This window comes from Aulostomus chinensis, chromosome 11, assembly GCF_037954235.1.
Source record: "Aulostomus chinensis isolate RoL2024-O1b breed Wild chromosome 11, RoL_Achi_v1.0, whole genome shotgun sequence".
Classification (NCBI taxonomy): Eukaryota; Metazoa; Chordata; class Actinopteri; order Syngnathiformes; family Aulostomidae; genus Aulostomus; species Aulostomus chinensis.
The window spans coordinates 14,927,779-14,948,147 of NC_141330.1; the positions used below are offsets into that span (position 1 = coordinate 14,927,779).

The following is a 20,369-nucleotide window of genomic DNA, read 5'->3' on the forward strand; positions in this document are numbered from 1 at the left end:
GATAGGGAGTCAAATAGCAAATCCTGAATATTAGGCTGAACCCCAAACCCCCAAAGATTCTGTTTGCGTCTGGTTTTAAAAGGAATCCTGGTCAATCTGATCATAAGTGGGCAGCGAGACAAACCCCCATTTCCACCTGTGGCTATCATGCAGCTTCGCCTGGAACATAGTGCCTTCGTTGCTGCCTACGCTTCACTTTTTCTTTTTCTGCCTCTATGGAGACGAGGCATCATGTTTCGGTTAGACTCCAACCACATACGCTTTCCTGTCTCTCCATTTTTCCCATTCAACAACCAAAACATTCTGAGATGATGATGTAGTTTCCTGTTAGGTTTTTGTCAGGGGCGCATCAGGACGTATTAGCTTCTACATTACAAAAGTTATTAGGTCAAACCCTCAGACCACCTTGGCAAGTGGTTTGAATGTCTGGATCACAAATATGTCTTTGGATCATTTAGATGTGTGTGTAGCATGCATCTCAATGTTCCCTTATGGTCCGAATGCAAAAAAAACCCCAAACACCCTGATTTTATACGATACTACCTGTGTGTTTTCCGGTCACTTCTGCTCTACACGCAGTATTTGCGTCAATCTGTCATCAAGGCCCAGGTCCGCTTAACATGGACTTGCTATGAAAACAGCAAGGATCTTCTGTACAAGCGTCACATCCTGAATACATGGTGTATTTTCCTTTTATGTGTTTACTTGGGGAAATACATGGAATCAGTCCTTCTACTTTCACATCTTTTCCACAAGAGTAATGAATGTGTGTACTTTTGCCACCCCTACTTGTTAATATGTAACGTGTTTCTTTCAGTTTGTATACAAGCCCATAGTCCATTCAAGTGTTGAAAGCAATAGTCCCCACTGATAACAAGTCATGTCAGTGGAATGAGGATGATGATGATGAGAGAGGAAAATCCCTCGTCAAACATCAGGAGGATCAGCTGAGTGGAAGCAGGTGAAGTCACCTCAGGACGCTGCAGCTGATTGGCTGGTCAGATCTGTCAGAATAGATTTAGAGCTGCTCTGCGTTCGTGGCCACTGCGCTTTGGGAAGTATGCTTGCTGGCCGGGTGTGCATGTGTGTGTGTGTTTTGGCTTGTGTTCGGCCTAATGCAGGCTGGACTCTGGCATTCCTTTTGCCTCATCCTTCTAGCAAGGCCCCAACTGTGTGATTCCCCCACTCAGAGCTGGCAGAGTAGACCGTTATGAATAATGTAAGCAGTGCTCTCCCCAACCTTAAAACCCTGTAATCGCCCTGTTTAAGGACTGCATCAACAGCTACGCCAGGGATCATTAAACTTACTCTATGATGGCCAACTACATGATCAAAAACATTTATGACAGCGATGGTAGGAACAGTTGTCACAACCAGACACACTCATTTAATCTCCTACTGTCAGTCTAACTCGTTCCTTTGCTTTTTTAACTGTTTTATTACATCCTAGTTTCCTATCTAGAACACGCATGCTAGTATGTGAGGAACAATGCTGGTCAGACAGCTTGATGTGTAGCTCTTTGTGAGCCTCAACCTCTAACTTATCTACACGTGACTCCGGAGAACCGTGTGTCTCCTTGGTTCAGTAGCACAAGACTAGAGAAAGGCTGCTACCACATGCAAGACTCTCCTTGCCGCCGCCAAGTAAAGGAAAACAATGAATTTTAATGTAGCGATATGGTTTGTTGTGCTGCTTAATTGCTGAGTGTTGATGGTAAAAAAATCTGCTGTAATCAAATCTGTTCAGAGAAACACAGATGATCAACCCTCAGCAGATGTGTGTGGGGGGGGGGGGCGACATGGCGATTGAGTCGAGAATCTGTCAAGTTGTTTCCAAGAGGAAGGGCGATTATCCTTTCTTTATTTCTTTTAACCACTGTAAACCAGCCCTAATGAAGGCGGATGGTGCAGAGCGTTTTGTTTGGCTCATTAAAAAAAAGAACTGTCATCGCTGCGTGGCCATCACTGGTACCTTAACCTGTAGTCATCTGTTTATTCAGCCATCGTCTTTCTTCATCGCCTGACTTCATCTTTCTCTTCCTCTTATTCAGATCCATTATATTTCTGGACTCTCTAACTGCCTTTTCAGGTTCTTAATTCCTTCCTGAACTGAGATGGTGCACGTTGTCTGATATGAGAAGTTGTCAAAATGTAAGGCCGGTCTCCTCAGGGGGTCTCCAGACAGTTTCAGGGGAGGATCACTTCATGGAGGACAAAGAATATTAGTTATCAAAAGGAGAGCATGCAGATCAGCCTAAGTGTTTGTGATTGCTTAAAGTTATAATGAAAAGTTACAGAACTGTTGAATTATGTCTGCTTTCCCAGAGTCAGAAACTAATAAATGAATATTTTTTCATGTATTTGGGGTACTCTGAATCTATGTAAAACAGCATTAGCTTAGCTGAACAATTTATGGAAAGGTGAGCAAAAGTGGCCAAATTTTACCCACCATAAGGTTTGACTTGCTAGATGTAAAGAGGAAAAAAAAAAAAAAAAAGCTTGTTAAATTTGTAGGATCTCCATTCATTACGTTGTTTTACAGCATTTAAATGCATGGGAGAGTGGCACCGTGCAGGTCATAAGTGTGGCACAAATGCAGAGTCAGTGGTGCACACACAGAAGGCATTTTAACAACAAAATATCTGTTTGCTTTTTGCTTCTAGTCCGCCTCTTCGTTTGAGTTTTGGCTCTCTAAAGCAAAAAAGTTTGGGTTCCCCTTGTCTATGGGATGGAAGAATACATTTGTTATCCTTTATTGGCCTCCAGAAATAATATAAGGAGGGGTAAAGGGGTCACTTATTCCAAGCTTTGTATAAGGGTAGGTCCACCATCTCAGACATTCAAAACCCCAGTTCTTTATCATCAACAGAGATCTAAAACTGTTTGCAGCACACACACACACGCACACACAAACACACACTCACAATCTCCAGAGAAGGACAGTCAGGGTGTTGTCAGTGGTGTCGATGTCTTGGGCAACGATTGATTCTCTGGATGAGCCTTTGATGGGGCTGTCAGTGGTTAGGCATGGCTGCTCAGGGAAAATGTTATGATCGGCTCCATCCATTCCCAGAATGTGTTTTGATTGGCTGCGGTACAAGAATCCCGTGCCTCGAGTTTAGACAGAGTACAGGATTTGTTGTAGGTGTGGGGAATATTACAGTACACACATCTTGACAAAGTTTCATTGTAGCGTGATCTCTTCGTCTTCATGATCAGACGTACCTAGCTCTGCAACTTAAGCAGCACAAGAGTGTGAAATATTACAATACATCCATCTTGATAAAAGGTTTTGATGTACCCTTTCACAAGAGGAACTCTTAACACTGCACCCTGGTGGCTGTTTGAAAATATAGTGTAAGAGGTGTGGGTTGACACAGGTGCAGTCGAATCCTCTAAAAAACATCCCCCTTCATTTACCCCCTGTAGCTTTTGTGCCGGATCAGGTGCACATCATCTGTATTTCTTGCATTTGTTTTGACTCCTCGCCCAGACACTGTGGTCTCCTCTGTTGGTGTATGTGCTATGGAGCCACCCCAAGCTGGTCTGAGGAGGCTAATCATGGGTCAAATGTGTATCAGTCATGTCTTTATTTAGCAGAAATATGAGTTTAAAATGAGTTTTTAATTCCTGTGTCAATTCGAATGAGATATGCAAGTGTTGTAAGCCATGCTAGATGATTGTTTGTTAAGGTCATGGTGCCCTTCAAAGTGTTAAAATAACAGAACATCTTGACTTAATATTTCTAAAGTTACACTAGGTTTGCCTCTGTCTACATTATCCTTGTGCTTTATCTGTTTTTTGAAGCCAGCTCAGGTGAGAGCAATAACATGCTGCTCATGTAATTATCTTGCTCATGTTCCTATTATGAAAGTGACACCATTCAATATTAGACGAAGACATATCACCCTAAATGTCAAAATATCACATTGTGGAAGAAATTATAATGAAGTTTAGACTGGGAAAAAAAACACCTGATAACCATTTCCTTCTTAACTGCCAACCTAACCTACTGAGAAATTCCTAGAAAGTCAAGAAGCCTTCTACTTTTTCATGAGGTCCCGTGTGTCTTCTTAATTTTGTTGACTACGCTGTAATGAGCTCTGAGATTGACTCAAGTCAACAGAGCAAGACCTCGCTTTGTTTTGGGTTTTTTTGCTTTTATCCAGAAAAATCATTTTCTGTTTTTATTGCAGCTTGAAGAAGACTTATGATTATTTTGTGAAGATTTCTGATGCCCTTCACAAAAACCTTAAGAAAATCAAATAAATGCAATATATTTCAACTTTAATGACCTCCTGTTTTTCTTTTCTGTGTTTCTTTAGACCCATTCTGAAGCTGAACAGCTAACATTCGAGAACTAACAAGGGGATGAAGAGAAGACCTTCAGAGGGATATTAGAATGGCTGAGGTTGGGCAGAAGCTGAGCTGCTTTCTGCAGAGATGTGATCTATGTTTACCTGCATCCATGCAGCTCCAGGGCACCTTTTAATGATGCCTCGTTTGGTCCTCTTGAATAACTTTAGGCCCACACTTAAAAAGGCCCTTTATTGTGATTTACACCACACTCTGTCAATGACCCCTTGTCCCTGACCTCCCTGCTGCCATGCGGTTAGCCCCATGAGGCTCAGAGAGCCCTTCCTTGCGTGTCTGTGAGGCCTCCTCCCCATGGAGGCTGAGCCCAGCCATCCGGCTGATGGGGAGCGCTCTGGAAGGCAAGAGCAGCAGCATGTGACAGCTGAATCCTCACTTGGATCTTGTCCATCTCAGCAGCCCCAGCAGCCTTCTAATCCCCGTCCTGTACACAGAGCCTTGGGTCGACTGCAAAATCGCCAACCCAAACGCACTGACCTTCTGCTTCGGTTACAGCAGCAGCAAGCAGTAGCATGGCAGCATTCAGACACCCCAGGTCCCTCAGGAGGCAGCTTCTTTTCTCCAGCTTCTGCATCAACCTCATCTCTCCCCTCCACTTCCTCCGCCCAGGGTGAACATGGACACACTATCCCATCACAATCAAGCCAAGACAGTAAAGAACGGGTCAATTCCCCCAGAAGAGGAGAGAAGAAACCCCAAAAACCAGGGAAATATGTTTGCACTTACTGCGGCCGTCCCTGTGCCAAGCCAAGTGTTCTTCAGAAACACATTCGGTCTCATACAGGAGAAAGACCTTATCCTTGTGCTCCTTGTGGCTTTTCTTTTAAGACAAAAAGCAACCTGTACAAGCACCGCAAATCCCATGCTCATCGAATCAAAGCGGGCCTGGTGTCCAGTCGTGACGAGCCTAGTTTGAGTGGAGCAGAGGGCAGTGGTGTTGGAGAAGACCCTGAGGAACATACAGAGGCAGAAAGCACTGAGTCTGAAGAAGAGACAGGACAACACAGAAAATCCTCTTCAAAAGAGATGTTGGGCCAGCAGAAGAAAGGTGGCAAGGATGTGATAGGAGGCCCAGAAGAAGGTCAGAGACCTGAAGACTCCCAGGCTGTAAAACAAAGGCTGGCACTGAGGCTTAGTGAAAGAAAACGTGGGCCCATGGCTTCTCCAGATGACCCACCTTCCTCCCTCTCCACCTCATCCTCTTCTCTGGGCCCTGGTAGTAAAGGTAGCACAGAGTCTGGCTACTTCTCTGGATCAGGCAGCACTGACTTGTCCCAAGTTAGCCCTCCCAGTGCCAGTGCCAAAACCTACGCAGAAATTATTCTCGGGAAATATGGAAGGCTGGGAGGGCAGCAACGTAGTCCCCATCAGGCGCATCCTCATTCTCCTCTTTCCTCGTCATCAGAGGAGAAGACTGTTCCCTTTACTGTACCTAAAACTCAAGTGATAGAACACATTACTAAACTCATCACTATCAATGAGGCAGTGGTAGACACCAGTGAGATTGATAGTGTGAAGCCCAGACGTTCTTCTTTGTCAAGGAAAAGCAGCACAGAGTCACCCAAATTCACTACCCATAAAGATCCCTACGCATTTGATCCCAAAGGGGAGGTGCCTGGCCCCAGTGGCTTGAGGCACCACCACAATCCTGAGACAGAAATACCAGCTATCCAACAATTGTCAACAGTGCCTCTGTTTAGAAGTCACTCAATGCCATCATCTACCAGCCAACAAGAGCCCTCCACCTCTGGCTCCATGTCTTCCAGAGGTTACCGTCTATGCCAATCATTTGATGAGCAGCAATCAGCGGGAGCAGGGATAACAGGTGGTCATGCCCAGCGTATGCTGCGGCGCCAGCCTGCCATAGAAGTTCCCTTGGGAGCTGAGTTAATGCTGGAAGACCCTGGCCCCTCATCCTTCTTAGCTAGAGGCACTGAACTGGCAAGGCAGCCTCAGCAACAACAACAACAACAACAACAACAGCAGCAGCAACAAAAGAGTCTGAGCCGGTTTGAATGTGAAACATGTGGGTCCCACTTCCAGCATAGTGATGGCTACAGGGTCCACAGAGCCACCTGCCCAGCGCAACAAACACTGGAACAAGAGAGCGTGGATACAAGTAAAACAAGCAGGGAGGATCGCCCCCAGATGATGATGCACTATAAATTCAGAGCACTGGCCATGGCTGTGAGGAAAAGGAGGAAAGAGGAGAGTCTGGAGGAGGATCCTCCCAGCCCTGGGTCTGTAGCCATGACTGGGAGCTCTCCAGGCCTCATTCCAGTGGCAAGCAGACCGGAGATGAGCCAGGCCCTCTCAGGTTTGTTCATGTATTACAAAAGCAACAGGTGAAATCAGAACCTCATGGGAGAGCAATAACTTTCTTTTCTCTTGAAACTTTTTTTTAATGGTTTTATTAACATCACAACCTGACGAGCATAAAGCAGCAATATTCAAGTAAAAGGTTCATGCCATTAAATGTCTTAAATTCGTGAGTTCTATAGTTATATATGTCTATATATGTATGTGTGTATGTATATGTGTGTATATATATAATATATATATATATTTGTGTATGTGTGTATATTGTATGTATATACATGTGTGTGTATACTGTACATAAGAGTATATAGATAGATAGATAGATAGAGTCATCCTCATCTAAATAATTGATGTAAAACTACGATACAGAAAACAGAAGGGCAAGCTAATGTGTGAAATTCCACTACATTTAATTGTCTTCATTCAAAAGCATATCAGTGTAATAGCATGAAACCCTTTTTGTTGTGTCTCTTTGTGTATTCCTAGGTGTTTCTTTACCGACTGAGCCAAGGCAACAGCAGCAGCAGGACAGGAAAGGTGTGTCTGTCATCCAACACACAAGCTCTTTTGAAAAGCAGGAGAGTATATCCATTGAAAGTCAGGAGCCCGACCTCAGAGAGGGTCCGCAAACACAGCAACCCAAGCCAAAACCCTCACCGTCGACATCTCGCCTCATCCGCCAGCCCAACATCCAAGTGCCAGAGATCCTTGTTACTGTGGAGCCTGATGCTGACATGCCATCTGTGTCACCATCAGCCATGGCGTCCTCATCCAAGGTACAATGTTTATTCAAGGAAATATTTGGTCATGTATATTTTGAATTATTTGAATCCCCTGGCTTTTTATTAGAGTGAATGTCTCACTGAATTTATACAGTACTTGAGTTGTTTGTCTCCCTAAAACAACACAAGGGTGTTAAAAATCAGTGTGGGATCATCCAACATATACTCATATATAGCATACATTAATTTAAGGTTATTACCTTCTTGACTGATTTTTTTTACTTGTGTTTTTTTTTCAAATTCCATTTGTTGTCAATAAGCACAGATTGTTAAATTACATAATTATGTATCTATCCTAGGAGGCGGAGAAAGTAGAGGAGTTTCAGTGGCCTCAGCGTAGCCAGACTTTGGCCCAACTCCCTGCAGAGAAACTGCCACCAAAGAAGAAGAGACTCCGCCTAGCAGAAGCAGCACAGTCCTCGGGGGAGTCTAGCTTTGAGTCTGTGTCTCTTTCTCGCAGTCCCAGTCAAGAGAGCAACATTTCCCACACATCAAGCCTCTCCGCGTCTTTTGAGGATACAGCAAGGTCTGAGCCAACAGTCTGGGCTTCCGGTAGCCAGAGCTCCCAGATGTTGATGGTGCCATCCTCATCCCACCAATACAACCAAAGCCACAAGGAGATGAGGCGTTCAGCTTCAGAGCAGGCCCCGGCCAGCACCCAACCACCTGAGCAGATCCCAGAGGCCAGAAGTAAGTCCTTTGACTATGGTTCCCTGTCCTCTCAGCATTCAGCGTCCTCCTGGAAAGAACGAAGAAAATGTCTCCTTGTGAGGCATGCCACCCTTGGGGAACCTGAACTGGAAGACGGGGCTAGTATGAGTCAGTTACCCAGAGCAGAGAGTCCAAAGCCTGGACCTTCCCACTCCAGACATGCTCTTGTCCACTCAACCACAGCAAGTTCCCAGTTCAGCATGGAGGAACCAGGAAAAACATTGCAGCTGTTACAGCCACAAATCCTCTCTCAAGATGTGCTCCCATTTCAACCCAGATCCCAGCAAGCATTCCCTTCAGGATCCCTATCGCAGCTGGTCCCAGTCACCACGGCCATCTCTGAAGTTCTGTCCACCCAGTTCATCCATAGAACTTTCTTACATTCACAAACAGAACCCCCACCTATACAGGTACACCCAGTGCAGATCCACATGACGGAACAATTAGGTATACCACTCCATCAGCTTCCTGCTCTAGTTCCTCTCCAGTTTTCCTCCAGGACTAGAGCTAGTCAGGCTCTATACTTGCCTGTTCCTCCAAGAAACACTGCTCATGTTCTTTCCCCTCCTACCACAGAAGGCAGACCCCCAGCGTCTTCCATGTCCTTTGCTCTTACCCATCAGTCCCTTGTTACAGTCTCTTATCCGCACCCACAGCCAGTAATTGCCACATGCCTGGCACAGCTTTCACCAGTAGTGTCCCTTGTGGTGCCAGTGCGGCTCCAGACCCATATACCTACCTATGCTAGTGCCATGTATACCACCCTGTCCCAGATCCTGGCCTCTACTCGTCCACATGAGCCCATTGCTTGCACAGCCATGACGATCATGGGCCAGGTGGAGCAAGAAAAGCTGCAGAGGTCTTACTTGAAAGTCCCCTCTCCAGACATCAAGAGCCTCCTTCCCCTGTCGTTGCCCTTGGAGCTGGCCTCAGGATCTGTGGAGGGATATGGTCCACTTGGGCCTGGAGGAAGCAAGCGCATGCTCTCTCCTGCAGCTAGCCTTGAGCTCAGTACAGAGGCCCAGCGTCACCAGAAAAGGGTAAAAGAGGAAGAGAAGGTTGAACAGCATAAACCTGGACTGGATGAGGCTGTAGGGAGCAAAAAAGAAGAGGAGGAGGAAGGTAAAGCTACTGGGAGACAACTGGAAGAGGATGAGAAGAAACAACTGGTGATGCTTGAGGTGACAACTGTAAAAGTTGAGGGGGAGCAGGATCAAGAGGAAAGGAAAGGAAACAGGGAGGGAAAACAGGAGCAGGAGCCAACTGAGAAAGCAAGCCAAAAAAAGAAAGAAGTGCCAGTTGTGGAAAAAGGGATTGAGAGCCCTAGCACCCCTTCATACCCCAGCCTCCACACATCCACCTCCGTCAACTGGTGCTACCTGAACTATGTCAAACCCAACCCAACTGCCCAGAGGGACCCCAGCACCTCCGTTTATTCTACCTGGAGTGTCAGTGCTCACAACCCCAATTTGCCAGGCCTCAGCACTAAGGTGGCCTTGTCTCTACTGTGCTCCAAACAGAAGCACAGCTCAGAGACATACACCATGGCCACAGCCCCCAACCCGGCCAAAAGCAAATTGACCCCTGCAAGTAGCAGCGCCCCACATGTGTCAGAGGTAAACAGAACCACATCATACATAAGTGTGCTGCATGAGTTGATCCGAACTCACTTTTTATCATATGCAGTGCTTATAACTTTTATTAATCTGTCAGTACATTAATATAAAGCTGTAGAATGTTAGATATGTTACTCCAAATAAAACTAGACTTTTGAAATACATGTAAACATACTTGTCTGATTGAAATCTTTCTTAATTAAGATTAATATACCAAGGTACTACAGTTGATTACGTCGGCATGTGTATATTATATACACTCCTTATCGGCCTGGTGTTCTGTGCATGCTGCTTAGGCTCAACTCTGGTATTTAACCAGTCATTTGAACAGCGAGGGGTCAAGGGGGTCATCACAAAGCATTTCTGGATAAAGATCCAACCTTTATTTTGTCTCAGCGTTAGGAATTGTCCATTTCTCGGTCACCACCTTAGAATTTAAGTTTGAATGACACGCCATTGATATGCCAAGAGGTGGTGAACCAGAGGAAAGTCTAATTGCAACCAGCTGTAAGGGGGTGTACTGCCACCTACTGTTCCGGATGCTGACATCCATGTACTTCTGTACTTTGGTGAATAAATCAATGCCTCCCCACCTGTGTACACTGGGACAATGACAGCAGTCCGATTAAATGACATAATTGTGGATTTAAACCCACTGAGTAATAGGTTTCACATAAAACTCCATTCATGTGCTTAAGAGGAAATCAATTAACATTTTATTTTAAGCTGTTATGAATGTTCCTGTGTGTCTCGAGTGTAGGTACAACTCACCCCACCCAGGTCCGTCACTGATGTAAAGGATCAGCAACCAGAAAAGGAAGAGAATAAAGAGATGAGAGAAGAGGAAGGACCCTCAACCTCACAACAGAGCGAGAGTTCTCGTGTTCGCATCTTTGAAGGCGGGTAAGAGAGTGAGTCTGTTAAAATGCACATCTTTTCATAGACTTTTTGCATTTTTCAGCATTTTGTGTTCCGCCATAAAAAAATGTAAACATAAATGTCTTCCACAAACGGAGTGCACAGAGAGTTACAGTAACAGATGGGAGGAGGTGGAGTCCATAGTGACTTCAATTGTACCTGTAGCCAAGCTTTTTCCTCTTCCTCCTGGCTGCAGTTCTGTGCTTTAGGAGTGTCGATTTGGAAGGATGGCAGCGTGTGAGCGCATGTGTGAGTGAAAGAAAAAGGTTGTCTCTAACTTCACTTCATGAAGCTCTCATTAATACCTGTTTTCTGCAGTTATATAAGACAGAGAGGCACAGTACGAAGCAAACTGCAAGCGATCACAGTCCTGATTGTCATGTTGGGGATGCAATGTGTGTTTTTCTTCAGACCTACATATGTTTGCACAGTTCACTGCCTTCATATATTCACATACTCAATGTGTACTTTCCTTAAATGCCCAAGTGATCTTTTCCAGTAGAGCCTGTCTTCTTTCCTGGGTTTACTCTTTTTTTGAACAGAAAGTTTGCCCAGAAGCTGATTCACTTAAGATCTGTTCACAATGAAGCAACTGTAGAAAAATATAAGATTAAAAAAGGAAGGGGAAGAAAAGATGGGAACAACAGATTAATGAGAGAAGTAAATGTTTCCACACACTGGTTTTGCCTTTTGGACATGGAAAAATATATCAGGGGAGGGGGGACATAAGAGATTTGCAGTCTGCGTGTGTTTCCCAATTTTACAAAATAGAGGGAAAAAAAAGATTAGTCCCAATTTGATAAAATACTGTTAGAGTTGGGAAAGTGGAGTTTAATTATTAATCTAATGTAAGTCCATGTCCATACACCAAATATTTGTGTGCGTAGCCTCATGTAAATATATTTTTGTATATTCTGAAAACCAGAAGTTCATTCCTGAGGGGTCTAGCATGCTAAAATTGTTAAACCCCATAGGTTTAAATAGAAATTGGAGGGTTAAGACTTGGTTTTAGGCAGCCTTGGGGTAGGGGTTAGAATTGTTACAAGAATCTTTATAATTTTGTGTGCGTAATCTCATCAAATTCTACTTTGTAGTTTCCAAACACAACAAAGGAAATGAGAACAAGACAAAAAAAAACAAACAAGAAATTGGAAAAAGGAAATGTGTTAAATCTGTGCTAAATATAATTATGGAGGCTGTGTTTATATTACCTACTCACAAGGTCAAAGGTGTTACGTATAAAAGTGAAAACATTTGACTACAAACCGGGTCTTTGTATGAATTTAAGTTCAGGTTTAGGAGTGCTTGGATCATATAGGGTCAGGGTCATTGTTGGGATTGGGCCTTCAGGTGTGATTCTCGAGGTAAAGGGCTGCTTATGAGTGAGTTCTGTGTGATTCTGGCCACATTTGGGGACACTGCTGGGGACGGTATGTGCAACTTGGGGGGACAAAAGCCACATGTGTTCCCCCATTGGTAGGAGGCTGATTTTGAGGTCAGTGGTTGTGGTCTTGGTTGTAAGGAAATCTCCAGTAAATAAATGTAAGTCTGTGTAAATACCCCAGAAGAACATGTGTTTGTGTGCAACTATTTTTGTGAGGACCAATTTTAGTTTGAGGACTTTTTTTTCTTTTTTTCTTTTTTTCTTTTGAGGACACCTTAAGTTTGAGGGATTGGATTGCTTTTAAATGTTAGGTTAGAACTGGTTTTATTTGTGATGGTTAAGATTTGAATGCATGTCCTCATTAAAAATAGCAAAGCCGCATGGGCTTGTCAATAAGACCCCATAAGGCTTGAGTTTTTCGTGTTTATGTGCGAACAGATTTCGTGTCAAGCAGTTGTCTGCTTAAGTGTAGATAAGACACAAATTACCAGTCTTTATCAGTTGCAGCCACATATTTAAGAAGTGTATTTTCATCCGTAAACAGACGCCAGTTCTCTCCCTGTCCTCTCCGTGTTTGTTTGACTCTGGTAGCTCTCCCAGTTTTACTCACCCATGTATTATTTTCTCTTTATTCCCTCAAAACCTCCTGTGTGTACCTGCACCCCTTGATGTCGGACCATATTTTCCATCCAGGCCTGCCAGTAAGCGCAGCTATCCACTCTTGGAACGCAGAAAAAATGTTTTATACTATAAAATCGTGACTCATTATCCCAAGCTCCCCCTTTTTTTGTCGATGCTTTGAAATCAGGATTCATTCCTTTTATTCCAGAGAACAAGCAACACATCCTGATCCAATTTCAGATCTTCCTATAAGGAAGTAGAGTCCCTAGAAGTTTATTAGTATCACATAACTTCATAAAAAGTTATGAGATCAGGGCAGCTTTCTCCCATTTAGCACTTGTCTCTGCAATTAAGTGAGCGTCGCTGTTCTTTCTTCGTGGCAGAAAAAGGAGATGGTACAATTACCTACATTCATTACTCCAGTTGAAGAACAGATACTCAAACTTATGAATCAAAAAGTCTTCCTTTCTTTTCCCTCTGCCTGCCTTGTTAGTTGATTCACTTTCATTCATGTCGCTGTTCCTTCTTCCTCTCCGCCGCATCACTGGATGTGTCTCTGACTCGTCTCTGTTCTCGTTTTAATGACTCAATGTGGCGAATGTCTTCTTCAAGGTTCCTAACGTTTGGCAGACCTCTCCTCCTTTCTTTATACAATTTTTTTGGGCAAGTGGCAAACAACATTTCCAAGTATCACAGCCGCCTGTGTTGTCGGAGAACAAGTTGTCTGCCTGTTATTGAAATATCACGAGTAGAAGAAGCACAGACCCTTTGAAAAAAACGTCGGCTTTCATCCGTTTCAGAGAACATTTTTTATTTCGTTAAAACATTAAAACATGCAACTGTAATCAGCTGTCAGTCAGCTGATCGAGACACAAGCCAATCACAGCCTTGTCCTACACTAAGCCTCCACCTTTGTAGTTGCGAACGCCGGATATTTGGTTCTTGCTCTTGTGCACCCTTCGGAGAGCTTTTGTGTTGCACTCTCTGTTTCAGCTTTGTGTGCTGCTTGATTTCATCTGTATCTTCTTATGTCATTGCTTTCAGTAGTACTGCATGAGTCAGAGGAACTCAATTTTGGCCTAAAAGGTACCTGAAATACCCTATGTTCCACCGCCTGCTGTAATGCCCTTAAAAGTCATTCACTAGGTTTTAATTCAGCAGGCTTATCAATCAATCCCTCTCAGGTGGAATCTGCCGCCATGTTTGTGTGTGCAGCCGAGATGTGCGTGGGTATTTTTAGCAGTTGCAAGAAATTCATGCCAGTAAACAGTAGGCAACTCTTGAATTAATACAGCACACACTACTGTTGAGATGTTGTTGTTGTTGTTGTTGTTGTTGTTGTTTTAATGTGCCGTTGCATCGGGGAGCATTCACAGCCTGGATTCTTGTCGATTTGCTTCATGTAATTAAACATCGTCGGCACACATTAGATATTTACAATTCAAACTGGATTGTACGTCTCTCCGCGAGCAGTGTAAGCAGATGGAGGTTTTCATAGAGGACAATTCATTTGGATATAAAATGCCTGTGGTCCACTGTGTCCACAAATAGCCTTTTGGTAAACATCAAGATTGTGTATAAACAGTATTTTTATAGAGTGGACCCAAATGTGTTGCTTGATTTGTGTATATAGTGTCTATTTTAGGTTGCGGGCCATAACTAGGCTTCCCTTCTCTCTCTCCGTCTCTCTCTCTCTCTCTCTCCCTCTCTCTCTCTCTCTCCGTCTCTCTCTCTCTCTCTCGCTTCAGCTGCTGCTGTTGTTGGCAGAGCCACCTGAACGCAGCTAAATAGCTAGCAAGCTCTGTGTGCCTAGGGTGTAGTGGAAGGCACCGCCAATGGGCTGAGCGCTGGTTTTTGGTGGGGCTTCCCCAATCCACCTCCATAAAGAAAAGCTTGTTTCCCACTTTCTCTTGTGTATTTTGGGTGCATGTTTGCGAGTGTATTTTTGCCAAACACACAAACCCAAATCCGCAATTATTATTTTAAAAAGAATCGTAGGTGAAATTATTGTGTAATGTGAAAGAGGACACTCAAATACACAAAACCACAGAGACCAGGCACCAGAGATGAGCAGTGCTGGGTTCATTACTCCAAAAAAGTAACGCATAACATTCCTTGGTTGTATTGTAAAAGTAATATTTTACTTTATCGTATTACTACTGTGCACTGGTAATCATCCCAATACAACTACTTCTTTTGAATTACTCCCCAAAAGCACCTGTTGTTCAATTCAAGCTGAAGTCCTAAATGTTAGCACACGGTTTTACTCACAGCAGTGGCTAGCAGGGAATGTTCCTACAACATTAGCTAGCACAAGTTCAGACAGTGTCACAGGAAATGTTATTAATCTAATATTGAAATAATACGTCAAGGATGTTTAATTATTTATATTTATGTTCCTAGACAAAGACTAGGATTTCTGGGATTTTGAATATTTGATTGATAATCATTTTTAAACACAGACTTTTTTTTTAACATGTTTTTAGGGAATATTGTTTTCAGATCTTTCTGGAAAAGGAAATTCTTGCTAGGTTTTTCTAATTTTCTAATTACTGAATTTACAGTAGTAATGCGTCCCACTGCTCTACACAGACTAATATAATGTGTAACTCATTACACCCAACTCAGGATGAAGAAACGGGCCTGACCAAGGCTTTGCCTTGATAAGCATCTATCACTCTTCTAGACACGGAGGCCCAAGAAATGGTGCACTTTTAGTAGCTGAGAAGTTATTTGGAAAAAGAACTGGAATCAATATACTGACTGACACAGTATGTTATTTTATTAATAAAGAAGGGGTGGAATTTAAAGTTATACAGACACGATATAAATACAGAAACAAATACAAATATAAAATTGGGTGTTATTTTGTGGATAATGATATGAAGAGGGTGTGGAAGTGAGTTATTAAATGGGTATTCTGGAAACTAAAAAGCCCTGTAGGTAAACAGTTTAGGTGAAGGGGAAACGCAAACCATAAATGACTTCACTTTAACAGATTGTAGTTGATTTCCCTAGAATAAGTAGAGTGGAATAATAATGCCACCATTTATAGAAAAGCGATGTGCTCGCAGGATGTCCAGCTGTAAAGAGGAAGCCTTTCACACTCGTCATCTTGACACTGTTATTCTCTTCAGACGTACATTGGGGTCTAGATGTTACTCAACATGCATGTCACAAGTTTGTTTTAAATTTTTTATGAACACATGTCAGTAAATCCATTAAAACTCAGTTAAACCAGATAAATCTTTTAGAATTAGGGGTTGCTCCCCAGGGAAACGTCCCATCTTTGTTCCTCTTTACATTGCAGACTGTTTTTTTTTTTTGTTTTTAATTGTTGGATTATGATGGGGGCACTTTAAACCCAAATGAAGATGTACATATTAATGTGCCACATTCTACCAGCCAGTGAGGTTCAGTGTTCTATAAGAAAGTGGCTCCTAATTTGTGATTTTGTTGTGGCCAGATCTTAAAATCTTGTATCTTTCTGTTTTGTTATTTTTTCCTCTTGTCTGTCAGGTACAAATCTAACGAAGAGTATATTTACGTTCGAGGTCGTGGCAGGGGAAAGTATATATGTGGAGAATGCGGCATCCGCTGTAAGAAGCCCAGCATGCTGAAGAAGCACATCCGAACACACACCGATGTCCGTCCGTACATTTGCAAACACTGCAACTTTGCCTTCAAAACCAAAGGTTAGGGAACAATTTGAAATGTACGCCTTGTGTGCGCCCTCGTGTCGGTCGGGAGCGACTTTAATGTGCTTTTCTTGTTCTCTCCTAGGGAACCTTACGAAACACATGAAGTCAAAGGCTCATGGGAAAAAATGCCAGGCTATGGGAGTATCTGAATCATCACTGGATGAACCAGAGAGTGAGGAAACAGGTACTTAGGCAGGGATGGGGAGTCATCCCCTATATTCCCCCTCCACTGCAGAGAAATATTGGTACACACTTGGATGAGATTCTGCCTGTGAAGAATCGTAGCTGCTCAGCGCTGACAGCTTATGCAACACTATGTTCTATTCTCCTCCCTTTTGGCCTTGCATAAGAAAAAAAAAAGCTAAATAAGTGAAGAATACAGTGCATTCCACAGTTTCCTGATGTAGTTGCGACAGTCTGGCAAGTATACCTTGTTCTCAAGGATGCGCTGTTGGAGTGTAACAATACACATTCCAGCGCCTACGTCTGCACTCCATTAAAGCCTCAAAAGAGCCTCAAAGCCAGCAACCTCACCATCTCCTCCCTCACCTTCCTCTACTACCCCTCCCTTCGTCATCTCTCCTTTGCTGAAAGACTCACAACAGCCAAGGATGCGTCATTTAATCCGTGTTTCCATTCACAAGGCTGTTGATATAGTTTGTGAATAGAGGCATCGTGTCATTCAGTTTCACTCCGCTCTTTTCATCTGTGGTCTATTTTTAACATAACTTCGAGGGGTAGTGGGTGAGGTTTGTCAGGAAGATACAGTACACAGTCGTGACCATTTGTACTCGGTCTTGGAAACCTTGGTGTTGCTGTTTCATAGTTGAGGATGTGGAAGGATGCGGTTTTAAGAAAATGTATGTTTCTCAGCAGGAAGTGATGAGCGTGTGTGTGGCTCCGAGGAGCAAGAAGAACATCAGTATTCCGATGTGGAAGAATCTGAGGATGATGACGACAATGAGGATGATGAGGATGAGGATGAGGAGTCTCATGATGACCCGCCATCCTCCTGTTCCTCAGACACTCATCCATCAACGGGGGGGCCTTCCAAAAGCGGTTTACACTCTCAGCAGGGTACTCCTGAGCCTGAACCCCAAGGCCTCAGTCCTACACCTGGCCAGGAGTCTTTCCAGAGGGGAGTTTGGCGAAGCAGACGGGCGGTGTTCTCCCGGCGGAGCTGGAAAGCATCTCCGAGCGCTTTCTCCCCCAGCAGTGAGAGTTGCTCCCCTAGCCACAGTCTCTCCCCTCGCCTGGAGTTGTCCTCACCTATCCACAGCCTCTCCCCCAGGGCCGAGCTTTCCTCACCCAGTCGGCATGTCTCACCCTCCCCTGAAAGAGGACCATCTCCTATCAGACCCCTTTCTCCTCTTCGTCCCATCTCACCCAGCTGCTACCGCTCACCACAAGCTTGGACCCCTGGATACCTGCCCTGGGAGAGCCACGGTACCAAGGGTAGTCCTGCGAAAGCGGTAAGCTGCTTAAACGTCTTATCAAAAAAACATCGCATAAAATATCGTCACTGCACTGCTCTGGCAAATAGTAGATATTCGTCCTCATGTTCTTCTGCCAGGAAGCCGTTCTAAAAGGTTGTTTAACCCCAACAATGCTTCTACATGTATGTAACCAGTTATATAAGTCATCTGAAGCTAAAAGGAACAAAGCAGTAATATAAAAAGTTTCACACAGTATTTGAACCCCAGCCTCCTGGGTGACATCCCAGTGTTTGACCCAGTCATCAACCACAAACTGCTCCCCAAGTGGACTTTGTTGCCAAACTCTCTGAAGCATTTCTGCCAGAAATACTTAAGGCAAACTTCCCCCTGTCCTCCTACTAAGTTTCTGTGTTCAGTACCTCCTGCTCTGACAGAACAGAGTAATGATGATGTCTTTGCTCCCCCTACAGGATCAAAGTGGTACAGCAGGGGAAGGGCAATCGTGGTCAGACAGCAGCTTGTTTCCTCCTGCTTTTCGCCTTTCCACCTGTGAGGCTTATCCTGGCCAGCCAGCAGCAGACAACATCTTCAGCCATCTTCCCATGCACTCCCAACAGGCCAGGGTCCCATATCTGATGATCCCTATCGGAGGGATCCAAATGGTACAGGCCAGACCAAGGTCCCATCCTACCAGTCCCTTGTCCCCAACATCTCCCCCCTCGGAGGGGCCATCACTGGCCAGGTTTGAATCATACTGGGGCGGGACCCCCAGAACTCAAGGATGTAGGACTCTTGGAGGCAACTGGTCAGAGCACCAGAAAGCAGGAACCAGCCAGTCAAGGCAGTGCAGTCTCAGCACAGCACTGACATGTTCCAAACTGGAGTTGGAGACTACAGACTCAAAGCAATATGGCAGCTCGCATAGCTCCGCCCACACCCGCAGGCCTGCTGCTGAGACCAGCGAACGCTGCGTCAGACACAGTCGCTCAGGAGCATCCCTCAGTCTAGCAGCGCCTGTAGCCCCGAGTGTCACTGGACAGCAGTCAGAGGGGGAGGAGCCACCTTCTGGAAGCGATCTGGTGGAGGGAGGAGCTAAAGGAGACTCTGCCAGAACAGACCAGAGCACTTAACAGAGTCTACACTTTGATGCATCGCGCATCCCAAATTTGCTTTATTAGTTGCTACACTAGTCTTGTTTTTTAATTGCTTTGTTTTTATACAGTTTTCAATACAATTGTTAACTTAAATGTTTGTTCTTTGGCAATATTCAGGTTTGTTATAAAAATGCACTTTTTTCTTTGTGAAAATGTCTCTGTAAATCTATATATATATAAATATATATATGAATATATCCCTCCTGTATCTCTATTGATACTGGTAATCTCCATGTCTGTTTAAAAACATGTAAAAGGAATATGAATACATTTGTAAATGACCAAACTCGAAAATAATTCCATTTTTGTTTATCCAAAATTTGTCCAGTATTACTCAAATAGTAGTTACTTGTGCCTTTTCTGTCCAGGTTTGTGTTTTGAGGTGTACAGCTCAGATAGACAAAGAGAAGGCTGTGAAATTTTATATTCGCTTTTTGTGTCGTTAAGGAGGGTTTGTATTAGTGTTTTATTTGTTGTTCTTAAGGCTGTTGCTTTAATAACGGGGTAACCAAGAGTCACATCGTAGATTTATTGAAGGAGCAGCAGAAACCTGTCAAAAGAAATGCACTGAAGTTCTATTTTTCATTACAAAAGACTTTGGTTAGAATATATCTCTGTACAGGGAAGAGCGCTCCTTATTTATTGTTATTTGATCACTATGATCATTGATTCAAAGTTGTTGTTTTGTTTTTTTACTTTTCGTTATTTGAAAAAAAAAAAAAAGGTTTCTTTGTTACGTCTGTGTGTCTTTTTCATGATGTTCTTGTGACTTGAATAACTGACAAAAATGAGGGATTGAGTTTGGCTGGTACCGGAGGATCAAGTGCCCTGCAGATTTCACATACAGCAAAATTTCTAGTCATTGAAAAAAAAAAAAAAAATTAAAGGAAAATGCACCCTGGAAGTTTTGCCTTTCTTCAGTCTCATCGCCTCAACTGTCTTTTTACAGGGCGAGAGGTTTTGGTCTCATTGTGTCCTTTTCTGGCAACCCCACCCTTTCACATGTGCACTCACTTTAGAATGTGTTTCCTTTTTCCTTCCTTCCCAAAATAAGTGGCTAAGTCTCAGACACCATTAAAAATCTTGTTTTCTTCCTCTTGGGGTTTTTTTTGGGGGGGGGGGGGTATTAAAGTTTCACACTGCAGAATGATGAGCTTTTAATTATTACTCAACTTCTGAAACTGGAAAGTTCAACTGTGCTCACCTTAAATCTCAGTTGAAGTTGCCGACCTACAAGCCACATTTCTGGAGCCAGTTGTTGTTCAGTGTCCAACTGAAGACAAACGTCATGTGAAGCCACTGGAAACCACGAACACTAGGAACACTAGGAATGCGTAAAGCAAATTAAATTTT

At 43.7% G+C, this 20,369-nt stretch overlaps 1 protein-coding gene across 4 annotated transcripts in view; it reads left to right on the top strand.

The window, feature by feature from the left end:
- The window catches only part of hivep3b (HIVEP zinc finger 3b), a 46,035-nt gene extending 25,964 nt beyond the window's left edge, over positions 1 to 20,071 (top strand). For 3 of the 4 annotated variants that reach the window (XM_086218795.1, XM_086218794.1, XM_086218796.1), the window contains 8 exons: positions 4,326 to 6,691; positions 7,180 to 7,469; positions 7,775 to 9,802; positions 10,563 to 10,705; positions 16,245 to 16,420; positions 16,509 to 16,610; positions 17,300 to 17,898; positions 18,333 to 20,070. In XM_086218795.1, the coding sequence (XP_086074921.1) occupies positions 4,669 to 6,691; positions 7,180 to 7,469; positions 7,775 to 9,802; positions 10,563 to 10,705; positions 16,245 to 16,420; positions 16,509 to 16,610; positions 17,300 to 17,898; positions 18,333 to 18,992 (6,021 nt within the window). In that variant the 5' untranslated portion in view covers positions 4,326 to 4,668 and the 3' untranslated portion in view covers positions 18,993 to 20,070. Of the gene's footprint in view, positions 1 to 4,325; positions 6,692 to 7,179; positions 7,470 to 7,774; positions 9,803 to 10,562; positions 10,706 to 16,244; positions 16,421 to 16,508; positions 16,611 to 17,299; positions 17,899 to 18,332 lie in introns of all 4 variants that reach the window. The other variant, XM_086218797.1, reaches the window with a different exon arrangement.
- Positions 20,072 to 20,369: the final 298 nt, after the last annotated feature.